Here is a 24,070-nt window from a genome sequence, read left to right as displayed (position 1 = left end):
TTCTGAGGAGGGAGGGGTATTGACTATGAGCCAGTGACACATGTGTGTGTATGTGTCACATGGTTCAGCTTTCTGTGTGCCTGCATGCTTGTTTCCAGATGACATTGGTGTGGCTACACAATTATTTCCACATACAAATTATTTTAATAGTTGTTTTCTGTGCTTAACTCCCTGCCCTTTCCCCCTATTCTGGACATTGAACCCAGAGCTTTGTACCAGAGAAGTGAGCACTCTACCAACTAAGTTATGTTCCTACACTAAAATTAAAAAAAAATTGTTTTGTAAGTAGAAAATATTTTTAAGTAGAAAATTCTAATAGGTTTTGTTCTCTTTTAGGCCCTTTTTGCTTTCATGGCCCTGTCTTTCATTCGTGATGAGGTCACTTGGCTGGTTCGCCATACAGAAAATGTCACCAAGACTAAGACACCTGAAGACTATGCTGACTCGTTAGTATTTACTAGACTGGGAGAAGGGGGCAAGGAGGTGTCATATAATCTGGGGCAGGCATCTCAGTCCCTGCCTGTGTCTCTGCTGTGTGTCTCCCCTCATAGTTCTACCAATGTCTGCTTCTGTCCTTGACTTCATCTTTACAGGAGCATTGCAGAGCTTCTGTTCCTGTTGGAGGAGATCAGGGCTCTAGTCCGAAGACACGTCAAAGTGATTCAGCAGTACCATCTCCAGTACCTGGCCAGATTTGATGTCCTTGTGCTTAGTGACATCATTCAGGTATGCTCCACTGATGACATCTTGGAGATCCCAGCATGATTCCTTGGGTAATGTTTCCTTCTGGAGCCACTGTGGCTGAATGCCTGTAGTTTAAGTGTCAAAAAGCTGCTGTACACTACAGATGAATAATCTCAGCAGATTTCTTCCCCCTAAGCAAGAGGAAAGAAAAATGAAAAAAATGACATGCCTCATGGCAGGAATCCTAGGTAGCTCTGACTGTTCCTTGCTTGAGTTTTTTGTTATGGGCAGCCAGCAGGACTGAGCCTGTGGTTTCGTTTTCCATCCTATGGACCTGCAAGCACTGATAATACCTTCTACTTTTCTTTCAGAATCTGTCTGTGTGTCCTGAGGAGGAGTCCGTCATTATGTCCTCATTTGTTAGTACACTGTCCTCTCTGAGTCTCAAGCAAGGTAATTGGTGGAAGGTGGAGGCAGCAGAACTCTTATGAGGCTGACACAGGTTTCCTGGAATTCTGGTCTGTCAGCCAGAGCCCCGGATAAGAGAACTCTGAAGAGGCTGCCATCCTGTGCAGCCAAGTGCTTGGTGCTGTTTTTTTTTTTTTTTTTTTTTTTTTTAAATCATTTTCTTTTACATTTGCTTCCTTTTTTTTTTTTAAACAGTTGATAATGAAGAGAAATTTGACTTTTCTGGATTAAGGCTGGATTGGTTTCGCCTACAGGTGAGGCTCTCATCTGCTATTGGCTCCATTCCCAGATTCTTCATCTTCCATGAGCCTCTCCCACAGTTTTAATTTCTTAAACTCTGCTTCAGAGAATAAGTAACCCTTGAAAACTAGACAACACACCTAGATCAGATTATAGCCTCAAGGATTGGCTTCATCTCACTTGTTTTCTCTACTCTTCCCAACTGCAATCACAGGCATATACCAGTGTGGCGAAGGCATCTTTGCACCTGCATGAGAACCCTGACCTAGCCAAGGTCATGAACCTCATCATCTTTCACTCTCAGATGTTGGACTCAGTAGAGAAAATGCTGGTGGAAACGTCTGATCTTTCTACTTTCTGGTGTGTCCTGTTTCTGATTTCATCATTGGCCCTTCCTCCCTTCCTCTCCTCCTTCCCCTCTGTTTTCGAAACAGGGTTTCTCTGTGTAGCCTTGGGTGTCATGGAATTCACTCTCTGGTTAGCTCATAGAGATCTGCCTGCTTCTGCCTCTTGAGTGCTGGGATTAAAGGCATATGCCCATGTTTTCTTGTAAACTTATTTATTTTTTGTTGTTGTTATTTTAAATTCTTAGGACACTTTTATTTAAATATTTACCTTCATTTATGGGTATGTCTCTTTGTGTGTATGCTACCTGTTTGTGGGCACCCACAAAGGACAATGGAAAGTGCTGAATCCCCTGGAGCTGGAGTTACATAGGTGGCTGTGAGCCATCTGATATGAGTACTGGGAATTGAACCTGGGTCCTCTCAAAGAGCAGTAAATGCTCTTAACTACAAAGCCATCTCTCCAGCTATGGCATCTAGATTTAAAAGACAGGAAACCAGGTATGGTGACACATATTTATAATCTCAGCACTTGGAAAGTAAGGACAGTAGGATTAGGAATTCAAGGTCATTCTTGGCTCCTTAATGAGCTGAAGGAAAGAATGGGCCTCAAAGAGACTGTCCTAAAAACCAGAGAAACATGATTACTTAAGATCCTGCAGTAGGAGGATTGCTGAGAGTTTTAGGTTAGTCTAGGTTATCTAGTGAGCCAGAAACTGTGAAGTAAGCCCTGTCTCAAAAATCCAAAATAAAATAAAGGAAACATGAATGCTGTGGAAGTTTAGTTTTGGGAAAGTAAGAAATAATTGAGAGGGCTGGAGAATAGGACTGTTGGAGAATGAATACTTATCTGTCTTCAACAGATGACACTTGGCAATAATTAGTTAATCACTATAACGTATAGCTCTACTCCTTGAAAGATCCAAACAAGCACCATTCTCCCCCCCCCCCCAAAAAAAACAAAACAAGAAAAACAAAACACGATGTCATGTCTGCTCTTTGCAGTCTATAGAAATGGAGAACTATAACTCACATAAACACACATAAACATAATACTTATGAAGGAAAGGCAAGTCTCATGTAATTCATCTAAGTTTTCCAGAGCTCTAATGTCATATTTTGGAGGAATGTAAATTTGGAATTACTGAATTAGAATGGCCTGAATCAGGTGATGATTGACAGGGAGGAACTATGAATTTTGTTTAGGAAAGGGGAGGCTGCCATTGCACTACTCTGAAAAGATTCTGAAAAGATTCTTTGGTTCCCTTCTACCTCTAAGACAGAAAAGAGGAGGGCGTGGCAAGTAGAAAGAAAATCATTGAAAGGGTCTGGTTACAAACCCTGGTTCTTAGTCTTCTTCTTTCTCTGCAGCTTTCATCTCCGTATCTTCGAGAAAATGTTTGCTTTGACCCTGGAGGAACCAACCATGCTTCGCTACACCATCGCCTTCCCCCTGATTTGTGCACATTTTGTCCACTGCATTCATGAAATGTGCCCAGAGGAGGTCAATACCCTGACTTTCAAGCTCTAACGTATCTCTAGTCCTGTCTCTTCTCTACTTCTCAACATATAGTTCTAGGGGTTGGTTTTGATCCTGGGAAGGAAACAGAAATAAGTCCCAAGCATCTCAGTTTGAGATAGAATACATCCTCTCTTTCTGGTTTGTTCCTTTTTCCTTAGAGGAGTATGTCTTAGGCAAGGATCGAGAGCAGTATGGGGGAGAAGGAATGTGTCCTTTGTATGACGCTTCTTCCCTGTCCTTTCTATAGTACCCTCACCTGAAGAACCATGGTCTTCACCACTGCAACTCTTTCCTGGAAGAGCTGGCCAAGCAGAGCAGCAACTGTGTACTTGAAATATGTGCTGAACAGCGGAACCTGAATGAACAGGTATCTCCCCTCATCCTGGTTCCGTCTCCTTTCTCACCTTCAGTGCCTTTCCTCAGGCCACCCTTGTTTCTCTCTAGAAGACCAGATTCTCCATTTCTTGAGTAGGGCTTTGATTTATGACAGGATTTCGCTATCACTATTGTCACTTCAAATAATCTCTTGGGGTTAGAATTACAATTCGAAGCCTTTTGACATTGTGACCTGAGGTAGCCGTCTACAAAGTTAATGCTGGAGAACTCCACAATAGAGTTACAACTTACTTAAGCAGTTAAACTTCATTAAAATCTGTGTTCCATTTGGAGAGTTTTAGGAGATGAACATTGTCTTCTTTGCATGATGCTCACATGCTTGGGACAATAGTCCCATATTTCTATCTTGTCTAATCTTTCTGTTCATCAGCACCCCAGTCTACAATTAACTGGACATTTTCAAGTACTCTAGTGCTGATATCCAGGGTTACTTTCTTGTCTTTTGGCTTTTTGTCTTCCTCCCTTGACTGACTCATAGCATCTGGTCATGATTAGATCAGCCTACATTTCAGAAAATCAGGAATAAGAAGTTAGTTTTGCTCTTGTCTCTGTGGCCTTGAATTTCCCAGACTACCCACCCTTCCTGGGTTTGAGTCAGAATAGTAGTAACTTTTGTAGGAGAGGAAGTAAGGTGTGTGTGTGTCTGTCACTGTGTATGTATGTGTGTCTCTCTCTGTGTGTACATGTGCAATATGTCTAAGTGTGTGAGTACAGATAAAGTTAGTGTATCACTTAGCCTTTGCATTTTCTTATGTGTCACATAAGGACAAGACTTTTTTTTTTTACAGAGTTGTAATAAGGATTAAATTAAATAGAGTACACTAAATATTTGGCATATACAGCAGTTAAATGTTAGTACTTGTATTATATGAAGCTTAATGGATACTAAACTTCTAAGGCTAATAGTTTGGAGTGAAGATCAAGAAGGAAGGTACACAACCTCTGTCTTTGGGAATTTCCCAGTGTAGGTAAGGGAAATACAAATATATTATTGAAAGAATGTAAGTAATTCATGCACAAAAGATATGCAATCGAGGACACTTACAGCTGTATTCATCATTCTCTATGAACATCTACTACATGCATGGTAAACAGGTTTACTCAGTGCTGTGTCAGCAGTGAGTAAGCCTTGTGTGAATAATTATTTATGCACAGAACTGTTGTAAGCAAGTGAGTGTTGGCCCTTTAAAGTTAACATTTTAAGTAAACAATTATTGATGCCATTACTAATAAGGTTATATCTTTGGTTACTGATTTTTTTCAACTACAAACACTTTTGTATTAATGTATCTTTTTGTCTATCAAGGTAGATTTCATTTTATTATTTGAATCCACTGAGTTTGTATCTAAAAATAGAAAATGTGATTACAAAATGAATTTTTCTGTGTGGCTCTTACCTGTTCTCAAAGTAGTTCCAAATTGATTTCCTAAGGCAACTTGGGTGTCAAGTGATGTCTTATATTTTCTGTAGGGCTACACAGAAAAAGGAGAGATGAAGGACTAATGTTTGAGGTAACCAGCAAAAAATATACATATGCACATTTTAAGAAAAAGAAGAAGCAAGGAAAGAATACTGAGCCTGTGAACTTTGGGAGGGTCATGGTAATCTGGGCAGGAGACAGAACAAGAAGTGGTGTAGCTGGTGAGATGATAGGTTTATGTAGCAAAAACTATTGTTTCCCCATTTTGGGACCTTACACAAGGTAAGTGGAGTTTTGGCTCTAATTGTTTTTCTTTAGATTTGTCTGTTAGGAAAGACCTCAGATGTGGGTGGGGGAGCAGTGCTTTTATCCTTGAAAGACACTGACACCTTAGGGCTTGAGGCTGTACATGGGGAGATGTTTATGACACTGGAAAATGTGAGCACATTCTAAAAAGGTCCCTGTTAGAGAAAGAGACGCTAGGTGGGTGGGGGAGAGGAGCAGATGACAATGGAGGGGCCTTCTCTTGGCTGTTAGCAATGACCCTTGCTTCTCTCTCCTCCGTGTCTGTTCTAAAGCTTCTACCTAAGCACTGTGCCACCACCATCAGCAAAGCCAAGAACAAGAAGTCTATGAAGCAAAGGCAGGCTCCCAGAAAAGGGGAGCCTGAGAGGGACAAGCCAGGAGCAGAGAGTCACCGAAAGAACCGCAGCCTTGTCACTAAGTGAGGATCTGGCTCCTGAGGGCCAAATGGGAGAAAGAAGAAATGTGATATGGGGGTGAAAATAGGGGAGGTGGTGTGAATTAACAGATACAAAAAAAAAAAAAAAAAAAAAAAAAAAAAAAAAAAAAAGGCAGCTAGGTGGATTTTCTACTTTGCTTTTGAAGAACATCAGTGTGTACCATTCTAGGTTGAGTGTCCCTCAAGAGTGCAGGGCTCCAAACAACATGGCCTGGCATTTCCTTCCCAGATGCCAATAGATTGCACCAGGCCAGCACCATAATCAAATTCTTTTATTCTTTTCAGCATGGACAAATTACATCAAAACTTGACTGAATTGGCACTGGCAATGAATCATGTGCACAGTTTCTCTGTGTTCGAACACACCATCTTCCCATCTGAGTATCTCAGCAGCCACCTGGAGGCCCGGCTCAACAGGTAGCATGCTCTGGTCCATGTTTGTATTCTGTGGAAGTCTTCAATGTGGTTCTGTTAGGCCCATCCTGGTGGTTATGTCACAGGCTAGAGACTCTGATGCAGTCTGGTTCCGAACACCTCTGTGGGAAAGAAAACAAGAGCTGAACTTCTGTAGATTTTGATGAGCAGCTGGTCTTTCCTCCTTGTTTGGTAGAGTGAACAGAGAAGTCAGCACTTGGGAGACAGAGACTGGAATGACAGGAGCTTAAAGTCATCCTTGGTTACCTAGAGAATTGTAGGCCAGCCTGACTACACAAGACCCTAAAAAGGTGTGTGTGTCTGGGAGGGGGAAGGGTGCAGAATTGTTGCATCCTGCAGCTCTGTGCTCACATCCTGGCGGTTAGCTACAACAATGGAGCAGATTATCTAACATATCTGAGTCAGTTTCCTTCCCATTAAGACCAGGATAATTATATTTACCTTGTAGATCATGGAGAATGACCTAAAATTGAGGGTTAGTAGACAAATACAGATTACTATGAGTGCAAAGTTCCTGCCATATAATAAGCCTTAGTTAAATAAATCCCCTTCCTGTACTTTGGCCCTCATTCCATTGTTTTCTAAAGAAGGAAGAATACGACTTATGTCTGAGGCACTGTAGTTAGGGGCTTAAGAGGAGTGATCACAACTAATTCATTATCCTTTTGTGTTCTGTCTTAGAATATGAACAACTAATTTAACAAATATTTGTTGAACAACTACTATATGTCAGGACCATTCTAAAGGCTGTTGATAAAGTAGTATACAAAACATAGCCCTGCTCCACGAAGTTTACCTTGTAGTAGGAGAGACAGACTAACAAAATAAGAGTAGCATATATGTCAGGTTAGTGATAAATGCTAAACAGAAAAATAAAGCAGGGAAGGAAGATGTCATAGGAAGTGTATGTATGGTAAGGAGCTGATGCAGTTTTAGATAGTGTGTTTATGGTGTCAGCCTTGAAAAGAGAATGACATTTGAATGAACCCTGGAAGGAACTATACAGCCAGTTATGGTATGTGATTGTCTGGGAACAGTCATTGTAGGCAGAGGAACCAGTATATCCAAGGCTGAGATGGAGATGTTGCTCTGTTCAAGGGACAAGGAGGCAGAGTTGTGGCAAAGAGAGAACCCAAGTGAGCTGGGTGGGACATGAGGCTAGTAGTGGAGCAACTGTGCATGTGAGCAGAAGACTGTAAGGATAGGGCTGAATCTAGACACACAGCCTTTGCTTGAGCAAAGCTGTAATAAGATTTGTGTCCAGAATTTGCTCTGGTTATCAGCATGAATGAAAACAGAAGCAGGGAGACCAGTTACAAGTTGTGTTTTGACTGTGAGAGATGCAGATTTATTTTCCTATTAGGGTTTTGCCCTGGTGAAGTAAAATTAGCTTGTTTATTTTTCTGTACATACTAGCTCCAGAGGAGGAAGTGCTTCAGTTGCACACACGATGTCAAGGAGATGATGGTGTGATAATTGCTCATGCACACCTTTAGCAGCTGTGGTGTTTTCCAGGCCCTGAAGCAGTAAGGGTGTGATTGTTAGTTTCCTGGAATCTCCAATTTTTTGCTTCACAGAGTCATTGTTCCAAAAGCTCCAGGGTTTGTCTAAAGGTTTTAGCTTTAAAAATTAATGGAAATTTTATTTTTTTATGTGTGTGGGTGTTTTGCTTGCATGTGTATCTGTGCATCACACATGTTTAGTGCCTTTAGATACCAGAAAAGGATGTTGAATTCTCTGGAACTGGAGTTACAGATGGTTGTAAGCTTCTACTCTACCCCAAGACAGAGCTTCCCTAAGTAGTATGTAGCCCACGATAGTTTTATATCATAACCCTCCTGCTTTACTGCTCTGAAGGTTGGTATCACAGGTGTGTGTGCCACTACAATGGGCTAAAGTTCCAATATTGATTAAGCCTGCCTCTCGACTTTCCCTTATATGTTATTTTCCTTAAGTGGTACCCAAGGTTCTAACCATTTCCCATTCATTGGTGATAACATAGTTTCCTGAAGCCCTGCCATAAACATTTTGCCAAGATGGCACCCAAAGAAAGACTTCCAAGTATCTCACAGCTTAGGAAGAATTTAAGGAACTCGTGTACAGTAAGGTGCAAATGAGGGACATAGTTTCAAGAGAATGTTCTACCCTGACTGTTTTCCTTTTTTTTTTTTTTAATGAAGAAAAAGCTGTAAGTCAAAGGACTGAGTGTAACAGGAAATCTTAGCTCTGAGGAAGGAACATACTGTGCACTTGACTGTATGCAGCAGACATTTATTCTGTCTTCTCTGGAGGATGTAGGCTGCAGTAGTCTATCTGGTTGAACATTTATGACGACCTGGGGCTGCCCTGTGTCTGCAAAGATTTCTAAGCATGATTTCCCATTCTTGGCAGAAGTTGGAACTAATTCTTTCCTTAGAGTTAGATGGCATTTGGAAGCTCAGGTCTTTTACCAGCTGATCTAATTTCTCCAGAGAAAGAAATAGTTAGCAATCAAATGCCAGTGGACAGAAGTCCAAGCTGCCACTGGCCACCTGTGTGATCTTCAGCAAGTGGTTTACTTAGCTTTTTCATTCACAAAATGGGGATAATAGTGCCTACCTTAGTGGGTTGCTGTGGGGTTTAAATGAGATAATATGTGCAGCACCAGAAACATAGGGTTGTTTCTGTGGTTGTTAATATGTTTGTAATTATTAAGACTTTTGTCACTTAGAGCCATCGTGACTTTGGCTGGCTACAATGCCACAACCCAGGAGATCCTTAGGCCTTCTGAGCTGTTGTCAGGAGTCAAAGCGTACATCAGTTTCATTCAGTCACTGGCACAGTTTTTGGGTGCAGATGCGTCCAGAATCATTCGCAATGCCCTCCTGCAGCAGACACAGCCGCTGGACTCTTGTGGCGAGCAGACTGTCACCACTCTCTACACAAACTGGTCAGTGTTCCTTCTTCCCATTGTCTCACCTCTACTAGTTCGTTTCCCTTGCATAGTAGGTCCTCATGGTCAAGCATTTTAACCTGTAACATTAAACCTGCCAAGGAGGTTTGTTTTTGCTTGTGAATGACAGCAATGTAAAAGGCAGAACTGGACCTCCTGTTCTCCCTTTTACATCACTCCCTATACATCGACCCTGCAGCTATTTTGACCTTGTTCCTCTTAATGTCTAATCCTTAACTTTCCTTTTCTGGGTTCTTACTGTTTCTGTTGAAAAGGATTATGCCACTTCTTTCTGACATTCTGATTTCTCCTTTTTTTCTTTAGCTTCTCCCTCCCCTGCACACTGTCTCCTCATCCTCAGCCAAAGATGTGTTAAGTTCAGTAAATTATTCTGAACAGGGAAAGGGGCCCTCTTGGAAAGCACCGTTTTCACTCACATTTTTAGAGCCAAGAGGTAGATCTCTCCCTCCCCAAGCCACTAGATGGCGCTTTAAATATACAATCAGCTAAGCAGGATACTGGAAAGGGGCCAGCCTGGTCAGGTAGGTGTACTTCACCAGCGAGGCTAGGCTAGGGCTTTGAGCATTTATAGTAGGATTGCCTCTTTCACAGAGATAGTTACCATTTAGTACCCACTGAATACCACTGCACTAAATTATATTTTAATGTGAAATTTCAATGTTAAAATTTGACACCTAATTGTAATCCATGGGTTGAAAGCTGATTGGAAGCTGAGTTTGGTCCACTAGTGGTTAGCACATGATGCTGTAAAATACAAACTCAGTACTTGTGTCTGGGTGAGTGCTGCCGTTAGTAGGCATTTGTCTGCAGACATTGTGGGAGCCAGCTTTTCTGACTTCTCCAGAAGTTAGGAGGGAAGATTTGATGACTAGGTAATGGGTGTTCCTGTCATCCAGAGGTTTGATTCAAAACCAGATTCTGGGATCCTGGGTTCTTAGTCTAGCCTTTTTATGGAGTGGATATAGCTTAAGTGTGTTCAGAGGAACCCAGTTAATACTTTTAAAAATGCCAGTGTGAGCACATCTTACCCGACAGAGAGCATAAGAGCAAGGGAAATATAGCTGTTGAAAGAGAGAGGGGCTGAAGCTTGGCAGTACATGACACTGAGTTTAAGGCATGGTGGCATATCTACAGATTGGAGGCCACATGAAATCACATCTGCTTCTAATCCAATGGCTTTAGGGCACTAAATAGATTGCTATACTGCCTTCTTTCAGTCTTTCTTCTTCCCTCCAGCTCCTAGCAGGGTTTCTCCCTGACTCCATCATGGTATCATGATGGTGGCAGAAATGACTGGATGCTAACCTATGCTTCCCTGACCCCACCTCCCCTCCTGTCCCACAGGTACCTAGAAAGTCTACTCAGACAGGCAAGCAGTGGAGCCATCATCCTCTCCCCAGCCATGCAGGCCTTTATCAGCCTTCCCCGAGATGGAGAGCAGAACTTCAGTGCTGAGGAATTCTCGGACATCTCTGGTGAGCCCAGGGCCCTGATCTCCTTGCCACTGAGCTGAACTTTGTTCTTCAATAGTATCTTGGTCTAAATCCTCCTACCTTCCCAGAGGCCCATTTGGTGCTTCTGGTGTCTCTGCTGGACTCTGCTCAATGTTGGGGCATATAAAAAGAGATTTCAAAGCAAGGCCCTGGATTGAGAATAACTTGAGGGATGAAGGTGAAGAGAGAAAAGGAGAGTTAGGAGTTAGGCAGGCTCACTAGTCAGTGAAGGGATTTATTCTTCTAGGGTGGTAACAGATTTAAAGTTTGAGGAGGACATTCTTCTGGGAGGCATATTAAGTGGTGGTCGGGATGTCCTGGAACCTTCTTCCTTGATGATTTCTTGATGAGATGATGAAAGATGTTAGTGTGGGCCAAGTTTTAAGTGCTTAAGCCTAGAATTCAAGCCACATAACAGCCTCTAGGCAACTCCTCTTGCTATCTCCATTTTTCATATGAGCACACCGAGGCACTGAGAAGTGGGAGGTGCTGAGGTCATACATCTATAAATGGTGGGACTTCAACTCTGTCAAGTGTGTGTGTGTGTGTGTGTGTGTGTGTGTGCAGATAAGAGAGGGAGGTATGGTAAATTGGAAAGCCATTTCTTTCTAAAAGACGGCTTGAAACCATGCAACTTCTTCTTAATACTTATGGTACCAACTGAGAACTCATTCAAGAGCCTATTTCATCCCCCTTTCTCTCACCTCCATGTAAATGATGGATTGTGCATTGGACCTAGGATAAGCAGAGGTGTACCACGACCCAGACTTCTTTCTCCTTTTCTGGGGATGGCAAGGAAGCCAAAGTACATCTTTCTGTTTTCCATTTCTCCTCCTCCTTACTATCTCCCGAATTCTATCTGTAAACAGACTATACTTTGCCTGCTGTAGGTTTTAGATGCCCCCTTTCATCAGCTCTACCCACAAACTGTAGGCAGCCTCTAAAACCTGCTTTAGGTCTTGCTGACAACTGACAAGCAGCAGGAGGCAGTGCACATTCACCCTTCTGCCACCCCCACCCCAATTTGTCTGGGTTGCCATGGTGATGGGGCAATGTTACTTCAAAAATAGATAGATAAAAAGAAAAGGATGCCATAGGGTTACTAACTGGGAGTAGAGATGGCTGGAGTAGAGAGTTTTGCAGATCCATCCAGTAGACCAGCCTGCCGACTCGTTATTAGTTTTAGAGAAGGCAATTTTGACCCTTTCCCCCTCAGGCAGTCGTGTAAGCTTTCTAAGGTGGCTAGTTAATTGTAAAATCCTTTTTACAATTCTCAGCTTAGTCCTGTGACTCTATAAATGTCTGGTATTTACTTTAGACCAGGCATCGCATTAGCTGCAGTGACCAAGGCTATTTCCTCTGCAGTTAATGGGTTGAATGGCATCAACTGGTCCTTCCTTCAAGGACTGCAACCAGGAACTCCTGTTTCCCTTCCTTTCTGAATTCTGATTAATGATGTTGAATGTGTCTTTCTTATTTTGCTCTCTTGTTGCTTCTGGTCTCTTATGGTTTCCCTCGATGAAATGGCCCATAGCCAAAGATCACAGCCAGAGCCTCTTCCATCTGAGCTTGCCACTAAGATTTCCAACCTGGGATTCCCCCAGGCAAGTTTGATTTAACTCAGAAAGGGCAAAAGCAGGCTGAGTGAGAGTGTTAAGGCCTTAGGGGCAAGCCTAGATTTGGAAGAATAAATAATTTAGAGCAAAAAGAGCTGAGACTCTGGGGAATGTGTGCTGATTATGAAAAAGAGAAAAGACAGCTCAAGGGGAAACTGGGCCAGTGAGATTTTAAATACCAGAAGTCTGAGAAATGAGACCCCAGATGCTCAAGCATTGTCTCTGAAGGGTTGGGGGCTTTGCACTGGGTTTCAGGACATACATCTGATATGATTAACTTACCTTGGACAAGCACCTAATCTCATCGCCTGTAAAGCCATAGTGGAGTGCCTCTGCCTCATACCTCACAGGGCTTTTGGTAACTATCACATAAGACACCCTTTTTCATCTGCACCAAGTTTCCGACAGTGTTTCTCATTGCAGTTTTTTATGCTCCCATCAACTCTGAGGAACTTGTGGTTTCTTTACACAGAGGCTCATTACAGAGGCTCTGAGAGGTCTAGTGACTTTGAGGCCTCACATCTAATAAAGCAAGTTTAGCTAGGACAGCAATAGCAAAACCCATAAAAGAGGACTGGGAAGTGCAGATTCATATAAGAAGCAAATGGGGCCTGGAAAAATGACCCAGCAGTTAAGAGTACCAGCTACTATTCTGGAGTACGGGAGTTTGAATTCGAATACCCACCATCGTTTATAACTCTGCCTTCATGGGATCTGATGTCCTCTTCAGGCCTCTGTGGGAATTTCATGCTCATGGTGTACATACATTCAGGCACACAGACACATAAATTTTGTTTTTGTTTTTGTTTTTTTAAAAAGAAGAAAATTGCTATCATCATGTGAGGTGAGTCATGCTATAGGTACCAGTGGGAAGTGAGGAAATTGTCCTAGGAGCAGCCAGACCTGCCACCTACCTGTATGTAGGACTAGAGATTTCCCCCCTCAGCTGCTCATATTCTTTCCTTCCTAGACAACATTTTAAATATTCAAAGACTGTGTTCTCTTTGAAATTCTATTCCAGAGATGCGAGCCCTGGCAGAAATTCTTGGCCCCTATGGCATGAAGTTCCTGAGTGAAAACCTGATGTGGCATGTGACATCACAGATTGTGGAGCTGAAGGTAGGTTGTGTGACAGGAACCTGGGAAAAGGTCTCGCCTTGACACTGGTAGGAGCTGGAAGATAGAGCATTGCTGTTTTCTTCAATGGCAGAAGCTGGTGGTGGAAAACATGGATGTACTGGTTCAGATCAGATCTAACTTCAGCAAGCCAGAATTGATGGCATCTCTGCTGCCCCAGCTGACAGGTAAACATCTTCCTAGAGGAACTATGAAGGAAACATTGTGAATGTCGGAGACTTTGAGGAGCTGGGCATTAGGCTGGGCCTGGAAAAGCAAAAATCATCACCAGTCTCCCTTGTTCTCTTTTCTCACATCCTGCATTTTCTTCAGGGGCTGAAAATGTGCTGAAGCGAATGACCATCATTGGGGTGATTCTCAGTTTTAGGGCCATGGCCCAAGAGGGACTTCAGGAGGTGAGTTGGAAAGGTTATTGCAAAACCCTAGGCCTCTCTGTAGATAGGGTTTACATGAACCATTGTGGGCATGGATGGGTAGGTGGTTGAACTTGGCAGAGGTCCTTCAGATCCATGAGATTAGAGAAGTTTCTGGCCTGGGGAATGGGGATTGGAATCCTGGCTTCTTAAGTCGAGGCCTTCCTCCTGTCAATTTCTGTTTTTGGATTCACTCAAGTTTTGCTTTCTTCAGGTTTTTTCTGCCCACTGTCCTTTTCTCATGGGCCCCATTGAGTGCCTGAAGGAGTTTGTCACCCCAGACACAGATATTAAGGTAAGGGTGTAACTTGTGATCCAGCGAAATGACTTACTGAAGACAAAGGTTGTCTGTAGTATCTTGTAAGGTGCTCTGAAGAATTCTATAGGAACAAGAGTTGGGACTTGAGTGAGGAAACAGGTCAGGCAGACTTTGAGAGGGAGAGGGAGGGGGAGAGAAAAAGGGAGAGGACAGAGCTGGGGAGCCATATGGGGTACAGAGGAATGTAGGAGCCCTGAGAGACTTGGGGAAATGTCTATGTGGGGAGGCAGGTGAGAGCTGGAGTAGTATCTAGGTTTTTCACTTGAAGTGAGTAATGTGCAAAGCAGATGCAAAGTTCCTTAGGAGTACTTTTTATAAGATTTGTTCCTTTCTTTCCCACCCTACCTACCTCAGAGGTACCCCTGCTTCAGTCTTTTTCTTCCTCTCAGTTCTTAAACTTTTAGTCCCCCTAACATCTGTTTCAGGAACCCATGGGGCATAGGAGAGGGAGAGTTTGAGAGTAGAAGAGAGAAGACTAGGAGAGAGAGGGGAGGGGGAGAGAGAGGCAGAGAAAGATAGAGAGAGACACAGAGACAGAGGGCTTCTGCAGGCAAATGGAGTTAACTGTCCACTCCCTCCACCATTGGAATTAACTTGTCTTTTGAATCCTCTAGTACAAACAAATATGCTATGCAGGAAATACAGCCAAACCTTGGGGATAAGTTTCTTCTGGGAGAATGAACAGGCTATTTCTCTTATGATTGATTCCTTTAAAGGAAAGAGGTCTGAAGTGGTGAGCAGTAAGAATTAAAGTAGGATGAACTTTAAAGAATTAAAGAATTAAGAATTAAAGTAGAACTTCCTTACTTTGGAATCAAAACACTTATGTAGTTTTCTCCCCTTTTTTGCCCAAATCACCTGGGAATCAGGTGATGGGTGACACCTGAATGGGTTTGCCACCCCTGTTAGAAGGTTTTGATTTGATGCATAGCTCTGGTTTCCAGTAGTTGCTGATGACCAGTCTGAGTACTCCATCCAGTCAGGAGTTTGTCCAGCTCACATCATTTGGATAGTTCTAACTTTTAGGCTCAGCTTGCTTGAGAATATAAGCAAACAGGCATAGAAAGGGAATGGCCTGGAGAAAAGTCTCTATTGTCTCAGAGGTAGAGGAAGAGAAAATTAGACTTGTCAACCAACTATCCCTTTCTTCCTTCTGTACCACACACCATTCACTATGTCCCTGATCTACTTGGCCTGTGACCACAGGCAAGGGGTTTAAGAGATTTAAATAAAGGGCTAAGCAGAAGTTGGCTTCTGTATAGGTACTATTTACAAAGTGTGTTGCTATAACATGTGTGGGGCATTTGTGAAGAGGTGTGCTTAAAAAAACAAAACAAAACAAAACAAAACAAAACAAAAAAAAAAAAACAAATGAAAAACAAGACCAGAAAACAGAAAAATCAGACCGTCAGAAGAGGTCTAAGTGCTTGGGATGGGAGTCATGATTTGAGTTATATCCTGAGAACTCAGTTCTGAGTACAATGAATGAGAGACCCAGGTATCAATCAGTCTTTATTGATGTTTTGTATATAATGCTCAGCCCTAAGTGAAATACTAGGAAGATGAAGAAAAGTGCAATGATTTTCTAGTAAAGGGAGAAGGAAGGCATAATTCTGTTAGTCACTAGGGTGGATGCTTTACACATACAGTCCCATTTCTACAGATGAGAATCTGGAGGCTCAAAGAGGGTAAAACCTTTAGATACAGTGACTAAGTTGTAGTGGTGAGATTTGAGTCAGGAGTGCCTTCTCCCTTTACTATGCCACAGGAAGTTTAAAATGTAGACCCTGTTTAGGAAGCCACATGTTTTGCTTCTCCTCTGAAAAGACAGCTAATACTAGGTGCTTTGTATTGTCTGTGTTTGGCCGCAAAACAAGAAAGGAAGGAGAGATGAGTTTGGACTGAATCAGAGATGTCTACAAGACTTCAATTAAGCTTGAGGGATGCACATGACTTAGATGTAAACAGAGAAGCAGGAACAATATTAGAGACCGAAAGGACTGGACCAAAGCATGAAAGAAAAGAAGTGGTAATTGGGACAAATGACTAAGTAACCTTGGTTGCATTGATTAAATGAAGCATTTAAGAAAATAAGGTTTTCCTTGAATGCTGAGCAGTGTTGGTGTATTCATGTGTGTTTGTGCATTTGTGAGTATGGGTGAATGTACATTCGTGTGTCCTCAATTTTTTTTCACATTATCTAGTGAGATAGGATCTTTCATTGAACTGGTAGCTTATTGACATGGTTAGGCTAACTGGCCAGTGAACTCCAGGATCAGCCTGTCTCTCTACTGTGGATCCAGAGCTAGGGTTATAAATGTACACTACTATGCATAACATTTTTTAATGTGGGTGCTGGGATTCAGGTCTTTATGCTTGTGCAATAAATACTTTATTGACAGCCACATCTACAGCTCCATAAAGCATTTTTTGCTCTCAGCAGGCTACAGAAATCTATGAGAAGACTATCTAGAAAAATATCTAGAAGATAATCTATCTAGAAAAATAATAGCAACCCATAAGTTAAAACACCATGACTTAGGCTTCCTGACTGCTGGTAGTTTCTGCCAAGCACCTCTCCTATGCTAGAATCTCTCCCCAGGATTTTGTTTTGTTCTTTATCAGGTCACCCTAAGTGTCTTCGAGCTGGCATGTGCTGCAGGGGTAAGCTGTGACATTGACCCAGCCTTGGTAGCTGCCATTGCCAATCTGAAAGCTGGTAAGATGGAAAACAGACAAGGAAGGGCTTGTGCCCCACTTGGGGCAGGGGGAATGTCAAATTAAAGATGGCTTTGTTTGGGGTTGCAAAATTAGACAATATAAGATGCTCACAGAGGTGATTTAGGTTTTGTTGATCAAGCTGAAGAAGGTAGTTCTGAGTGAGAGTCTCTTGTTCAGCAAGTGGTTGGGGAAATAGGATTCATGCAAATGAATCAATGAGAGAATAACTCTAGATAGCAAATGATTTCACACTGAGTTGTGTGGAATGGCATCCAAGTCCCCACAGTGATCCTGTGCACCTTCCAGTCCTTTCCCAGGCCTGCTCTTCCGTTCCATTACATGTTTCTGTGATTATTGTTATGTATACCTCAAAGAGACCTGAACCTAGGGATTGGTATTAAGCTTTCCAAATTTGCCACATTCATCTATTTTTTTCTTTCTTGATAAATGAGAACATTTTTTATTTCTGCCTCTCCATCTCTTGAAGAAGCTGACAGGTGTCCTAGGATAGATTTCAGCAGAGATCTTGATGGGAGTTTTGCTCTGCCATGGGCATGGGCAGGGCTCTAGGGTTTGGGCCTCACTGTAATTGGGTACTTTTTCTGTCTTCTTTAGTCACTTCTAACTTGTCTACAATAGATGCTAAATCATGTTAGAGATATTTTTGAATGTGACTATGCTTCTGTGAAGTAGGACCCTGTAGGAGATAATTCCAGTTTGATAACCTTACTTTTCTTTTCCCCCAGATAACTCATCCCCTGAAGAAGAGTATAAGGTGGCATGCCTACTCTTGATCTTTCTTGCTGTTTCCATCCCACTTCTTGCCACTGACCCTTCTTCTTTCTTCAGCATTGAGAAAGATGGTAAGATATAGATTTGAAGGATCAGTGCTATTCTAATTTCTCCTGGAGAGGGAGGCAGAATAAATATAATTTACTTGGAACATACAGACTTCTTGAAAGGTGTAAATTTCTGTTTCAAAAAGCACTTGAGAATGTGTGCATAAAATTCTATTCCAATAAAAATGCTATAGGAATATACTTCTTCTAGTCCCCAAATGACAACTAGTTATTTTGGTGTCAATTAGGGTGGTTCAGCCAGTTTGGGGAGGGGAGAAGAGGGAGGAAGAGAGAGAGGCAGAGACACAGAGACAGAAACCGAGAGACATAGAGACAGAGCTAAAGACAGAGACAAAGAGAAAGAGAGAGAAAGATTTTTCAGTTAAAGCTAGCCTGGGCCGTTCATTTTGTCATTCTCTTTGTCCCTCCTCCCTCCATCCTAACCTAGGCTACAACAACAACATCCACTGTTTGACCAAAGCCATCATCCAGGTGTCTGCTGCCCTCTTCACTCTGTACAACAAGAATATTGAAACGCACCTCAAGGAGTTTCTGGTGGTGAGTGGAAGCAGTTTACGTCATCTTCTGTAGAGTCTAACCTTCCATGTCATTTTTGAAGGAAGAGTGGAGGATTTTAACTTTCCTGACAGCTGGGACTTCAGCTTCTGTCCAGATATTTGGAGGAGATGATTGGATAATGAGAAAATCCAAGTTTTGCTACTATGAAGTCCTCTGACCTCCAGACAAACTTTTGAGATCTCAGCTTTCTCATTTCTAATAAACTGATTTGTGATTGATATGTTGGTGCACATCAGAATATCCTAAGGAGTTTGTTAAAATAGATCCCTGAAATCTACCCCAGACCCCCTGAATTAGAATACTGAGTGAGGCCCAGCCTTGTGTTTCTAATTTGGTTTTCAGGATATCAGAGATACATTAAAGTCATAGTGATGCTGAGTTTCATACTTTCTAAGGACCCTTCCCAGTCTGTACTGCCATTCACCAGTTTTCAAGCTTGGGTTTAAATCATGAAACATTAGCGTTCTCAGCAAGTGGGCTTGGTTTTAGGATCTTACTTTGAGTACACATGGACTGAGTTTCCAAGGCCTGGAGTTTACAACCAGAGTAGATTCTGTGTAGATTTTGTTTGAAACTCATAGAAAATGTTTTTAGTCAAAGTTTGACTCCCTGTTAAGTATCACTATTAGTTTTGCCCCTGGAAACAACATAGAATAAGTAATTTCCTTCCATAGTTGAAAGAGGCCCTAGAGTTTTCTACTCTGGATCCTTTTGAAGGATTTCTGTCCATATATGCTGCCTCATGGTCATTACTCTCACCTTGCTTGAGCATTCTCAGCAATGGGGAGAATTGCTTCCTCTGTGAAGCATGGTCTTGAGTTAATAATTATGGCTTTATCTTTCTCCTTCCCGAAGAAAACAGCAGATGACATTTTTTTTTTCAGGAGTTATACCCTTATTCTGAAAAGTACATGCCAGGAACATTAAATAGGTTAGAGTGTTTCTGTTTAAGCCAGGACAACCAACTAGATAGAATGAACTCTAACCATTTTGAAAGTAAAGCAGAATCCCACAAGATCTTCAAGAAGAGATAGATTCCCCAACCCTATTTCTTTGTTCCCTTGTGCCTTGGTTGGTTACTAAGTCCAGGTAACCTGGGTCAGGGCTATGTGATTCATACTTTTACCTATTTTCTTGACTTGTTGGAGGCCTGGCAGTGAGTGGACATGAGAGCCCCGTGGGAGATGATAGGAGGAGAATACTAAGACCAGTGTTTGAATCAGAGGTTTATCCTTGGCGTTGGGGTACAGTCAGCTGTAAACAGTTAGACGACAGAGGTATCTAGAGGCTGCTGAGGAAAAGAGGTTAATCTCTTGGTGCACAGCATTACCAGCCTTTGTTCCAGGTTCTTCCATGCCCCTTGTGCCCTCTCTCCTGGCATTTGATGAGTACCTTCTGTCTGCACTAGCAGGCTAAACCATTGGGATTTATTTTGGTTTGTAGGCAACGTGTGTTTCTCAAACCTAGGGATACCTGATACTTTCCCACCATGAGCTTTCAGGAACAGCCTAGTACTTCTTAAGGCTCCTCCTTGATCTTTTCTTAAGTTCCTGTAGCCTGAGGCTGTTCTATTCTGACCTCCATAAAAATCTGTTTCTTTATAAATGCTTCCTCTGCAGGTGGCCTCTGTCAGCCTTTTGCAGCTGGGCCAGGAGACTGACAAGCTTAAAACCAGAAATCGTGAATCCATTTCTCTTCTCATGCGCTTGGTATGTATCTTGTTTAGATGGTCTGGGAATAGAGAAGAAGGGCCAGCAGGAGTTTCCTTTTTAGGGTCTTTGGGTCCTTGCCATATTATTAACCAAACATTAACTAAGAATTTAAGTCAACTTAGTTCCTCTGGATTTGTGTTCATATTTTGGTGAACATTCTAGACTTGTCCTGTGATCCCAGAGCATTCAAGGACTTCTAGGCAGAATGGGAAATCTCTTGCCTCTAGCTCATGGGTCCCTTGTCTTTGCAGTGCTCCTGAGTTTGACCTAGAAGAGGGACAACAATGTCCTTCTTGGGTGGCTGTTCAGTATGCTTTTGGTTTTCTCTGACAACTTCCTACCAGTATATTTCTTTCTTCTTCCTCTTCCTCCTTTCCTTCTGTTTGTCCTTCCTTTCCCTCTTCCTTCCTACCTTCCTTCCTTCCTTCCTTCCTTCCTTCCTTCCTTCCTTCCTTCCTTCTTCCCTCCCTCCCTCCCTCCCTCCCTCCCTCCCTCCCTCCCTTCCTTCCTTTCTTCCTTCCTTCCTTCCTTCCTTCCTTTCTGTGTCTTTCTTTCTGAGACAGTTTTACTGTGTTGCTCAGTCTGACCTCCAACTCAAAATGTCCTGCCTGAATTTCTAAGTGCTGGGATTGCAGATATATGTCTTCATTCCCAGCAAGAGCATGGTACTTTATCCATGATGGCATGGTTAGAATTAGGAGATATATGAGGAAGTGCATTGTAGACCTTAAGTGCTCAATAAATGGAGCACTGTGAGCTTGCTGCTCATTTTGTTTCAAGATGACTTAAGCATTCCTCTATTTCCTCTGGAAGGTGGGGGATGTTGTGAATTGCCTTTTAGCCCCACCTCCTGTGCCATGATCTCCACCTCCAAGCCTGCCCTAAAAGATGGGGAGGTTCCTGTTCCTGATAGCCCTGGCAGGAGAAGAGCCAGGACCAGGCATGTTTTGCTGAGGTGAAGATTGAGGGAGTAGCTGCTACAAAGCAATTTAAATGCAAATTTTTCCACAGAGAAATTGGAGATGATTGCAGGGAAGGCACAGTGTTCTGAGCTAAAAGGCTATTTGTGTAATCCCACAATCTGGCAGGCACTTACTCCCTGGGGTCTTCCTGTTCTCACTGTCCAACCTGAGTATGGCTCACCCTGGAGTTGACAGCCTGTTCCTGTTATGGGTTCCTGGGGAAAGAGATAGCTTTCTCAGAATCAAGAACTTAGATGTTAGAACCAAAACAGATAATGGCCATTATCTGAGACTTAAAGGTTGATAGTGGAGAAATGGTGGAAGAGCAGAATGAGATTCAGGATATATAGGCTGATTTGGGACTAGAACTACATCTCTGGGCCTCCAGTCTAGGACTGTTCTCAGTGCCATAGAGAATAGGAAGCCATGGACCTTCTTTTCTGAAGCTGTCACAGCTGTTTCTCTGCACCTGATTGCATCTGCTGCCTGAGGGTTGAAAATCTCAGTAAGCAAGGAACTCCTGCTATTGGACTTTAGCTTGGGATTTCAGAGTTTATTTCTGTTAGTTATTTTTTAATCTTAATTTTTAATTTCAATTAAATCAATTAAATAATTAATTATTTTAGACAAGGTTTGCTATGCAGCCCTGGATAACCTGATACTCAGTATGTGGCCCAGGCTGGCCTCAATCTCATGATACTCCTTCTGCCTCAGCCTTGACTTGGGATGGCAGGCATGAATCACCACATCTGACTGGGGCTGTGGTTTCGACAGAGGATTTTTTTTCCCTCCAGGCTATATTGCTGTTCTTTTGAGGCTGCTGTATGCACTGTGTGTGAATGTGTTTGCAAATAGCAAAGTTTTACCTTTGTAAAACTTGAAGGTCTTTGGAGAGAGGTAGAAACATTTGATACCAGACATGGTAGATTCTCTTTCCTTAGTGGATCTGCAGAACTTGAAGTACCAGACACATTGGGGAAGACCACTGTGTGGATTGCCAGAGGATGTGGGACTCCTCTTTGGAACATGAGTTTAGGCTCATGATTTCTTGAGTTAACAGGTTCTACACCCTGCTTCTCCCACCCAGATGGAAACCCTGAGTTGTGTCAATCCTAGGCTGTGCTGCCGTTTTGAGCATATGGCATCTTTGCCCATTCTTACACCCTTACTATCACCCTTAGTCTTATCTAGGCATCCGATCTTTCTTCTGTTTAGCTATGAGGACTGCTGGGGTTGCCATAGCATAAAAGCTTCTAATTAAACTAATTAATCATGCCTGGTCTTTTATGTAGCATCCTTACTGCTCCCCAGGTGCTGTGCTGGGAGAGGGAGGAACCCGAGACTCAGTATAAGAGGATCTTGTGGTTCCCCCCCACCTCGTTCGCCCGGCCCCCACTCCTCCCCTCTAGATACCCACCCTCCAGCCCTGCAGTGGTGATTGTTTATCTGGCTGTAAAGCTTTGAGATGAGTGAGCACTTTCAACCATCTTTACTTGTGCCTATGCTGCCCCACATATGACTTAGTATCTAGAACAAGAGAGACTCTAGGAAAATGGTTTGTTTGTTTTTCTTTTCCCTTGCTTTTTGTTTCTGTGCCCCTGATGGAGGGGATGGGCCATTGAGATGGAGCTCAGGAGGACATACTGCCTTGGGGGGCCAGATCAAGAGCCAGAGTAGAGTAAGATCTGTTCACTTTGAACTCTCAGAGCTGCAAAGGGCCTAGGATCTGTATGATGAAAGCCGTTCACAAATGCCTTCTGGTAGTCCTCACCTCTTGGCTGTATGTTTCAGGTGGTGGAGGAGTCACCATTCTTGACCCTGGACATGCTGGAGTCCTGTTTCCCTTATGTTCTACTACGAAATGCCTATCGGGAGGTTTCCCGGGCCTTCTACCTGAACCGTCTGCCAGCCAGTTCCCACTAAAGGGCCTTTTGGAGGTGCCAAGAGTCATATGGCAGTGAAAGTTGCAGCTATTTCTTCAAAAGGGGAGGAGAGTAGGAGGGTGCCCAGGGAGAGACAGGTCGGGTCCCACAGTTGAAAGGGATAAGGAGGAATATCTGGGGCTGAGAAATCGTGGAGCAGTGGGACAGGTCAGGGACATGGAGGACAATTTATAGATAAAGGGGTATGGAACCACATGTATGAGTTTTAACCATGGGAAAAAAAGCTACAACAAACCACAGTGACCTATAAGCATATTGTGTATCTTTTGGTGACTCCGGCTTAAGCTCTGATAGGCATGGTTCTTTCCGACCTTCATCACTATTCTAGGATAATGTTGGCAGGCAGAGATGATCAATCATCATATTAAACCATAATGAGCTTATAACCCTCCCGCTGGAGCTGCTATTGTCTCCTGCACATTCATTAGGACGATTATCTCCTCTCTTCCTTTTCCAAATGTGTTCAGCAAACGTCCAGCCTGTTCCTAGTGCAACAGAGCAGCCCGGGCACCCTCTTCTCTTTGAAGGGCTCTTGGTCAATGTCACCTTGACTCCACTCCCCACGGGGGCAAGGGGAAAGTGTCCTCCAGAGGTATCATGTCCAGCTTACTCCCCTACCTGTTGTGGGTAAAAAATGTATCTCCCTTGTTCTCACTGTGCCTGCTTTTCTTGTGTGCCTCCACAGCCCAGAACAGAGAGGGGTAATCCAGATCACCTGACAGCCAGTGAAACAGACAGTGGTGTAGGTTTTTCCTCCTACACCACTGGGGGGGGGGTGTATTCTACCTCCTAATGGGTGGGACTAACTTAACTCCTAATCCCCTTGTCTGCCTGAGTATAGCTGTTGCTCCAGGCAGGGACTTCTCTTGTAGATCCTAAATTTCACATACCTCATTAGGTCGGAGGGCCCAAGAGTAGGGATCCTTGAGGGAGTACAAGCTGTTTCAACTTAGCCCTTTTCTGTACTAATTAGAATTTCAAGTGTCACGGAGCCTGGGGCATTTAACTTGGTACTAACTGGGTTTAGTAACTCCATGGCAGAAAGCAGTTAACCCCATCTTTCATTCACACAGTCATTGCCAGGGAGGGCTGGAGTAACAACAGATCATATGTGTCACAGGTCCAGAATAG

At 42.9% G+C, this 24,070-nt stretch overlaps 1 protein-coding gene across 1 annotated transcript in view; it reads left to right on the top strand.

Moving 5' to 3' along the window:
* Window positions 1-23,493, top strand: part of NCKAP1L (NCK associated protein 1 like) — a gene marked incomplete at its 5' end in the record, with an annotated part of 42,998 nt that extends 19,505 nt beyond the window's left edge. The window contains 20 exons of the mRNA XM_080939186.1: window positions 337-446; window positions 594-726; window positions 1,056-1,137; window positions 1,348-1,406; window positions 1,607-1,752; window positions 3,108-3,240; window positions 3,506-3,625; window positions 5,654-5,799; window positions 6,103-6,234; window positions 8,963-9,181; window positions 10,550-10,680; window positions 13,336-13,433; window positions 13,525-13,618; window positions 13,764-13,846; window positions 14,079-14,159; window positions 16,809-16,902; window positions 17,651-17,767; window positions 18,192-18,301; window positions 19,942-20,031; window positions 22,788-23,493. Of these exons, the coding sequence (XP_080795312.1) occupies window positions 337-446; window positions 594-726; window positions 1,056-1,137; window positions 1,348-1,406; window positions 1,607-1,752; window positions 3,108-3,240; window positions 3,506-3,625; window positions 5,654-5,799; window positions 6,103-6,234; window positions 8,963-9,181; window positions 10,550-10,680; window positions 13,336-13,433; window positions 13,525-13,618; window positions 13,764-13,846; window positions 14,079-14,159; window positions 16,809-16,902; window positions 17,651-17,767; window positions 18,192-18,301; window positions 19,942-20,031; window positions 22,788-22,919 (2,310 nt within the window). The 3' untranslated portion in view covers window positions 22,920-23,493. The remainder of the gene's footprint in view (window positions 1-336; window positions 447-593; window positions 727-1,055; window positions 1,138-1,347; window positions 1,407-1,606; window positions 1,753-3,107; window positions 3,241-3,505; window positions 3,626-5,653; window positions 5,800-6,102; window positions 6,235-8,962; window positions 9,182-10,549; window positions 10,681-13,335; window positions 13,434-13,524; window positions 13,619-13,763; window positions 13,847-14,078; window positions 14,160-16,808; window positions 16,903-17,650; window positions 17,768-18,191; window positions 18,302-19,941; window positions 20,032-22,787) is intronic.
* Between the last annotated feature and the right edge of the window lie 577 nt (window positions 23,494-24,070).

This window comes from Micromys minutus (genome assembly GCF_963924665.1).
Source record: "Micromys minutus genome assembly, chromosome: 27".
In the NCBI taxonomy this organism is placed as follows: Eukaryota; Metazoa; Chordata; class Mammalia; order Rodentia; family Muridae; genus Micromys; species Micromys minutus.
This window is presented reverse-complemented; position numbering and strand designations above follow the sequence as displayed.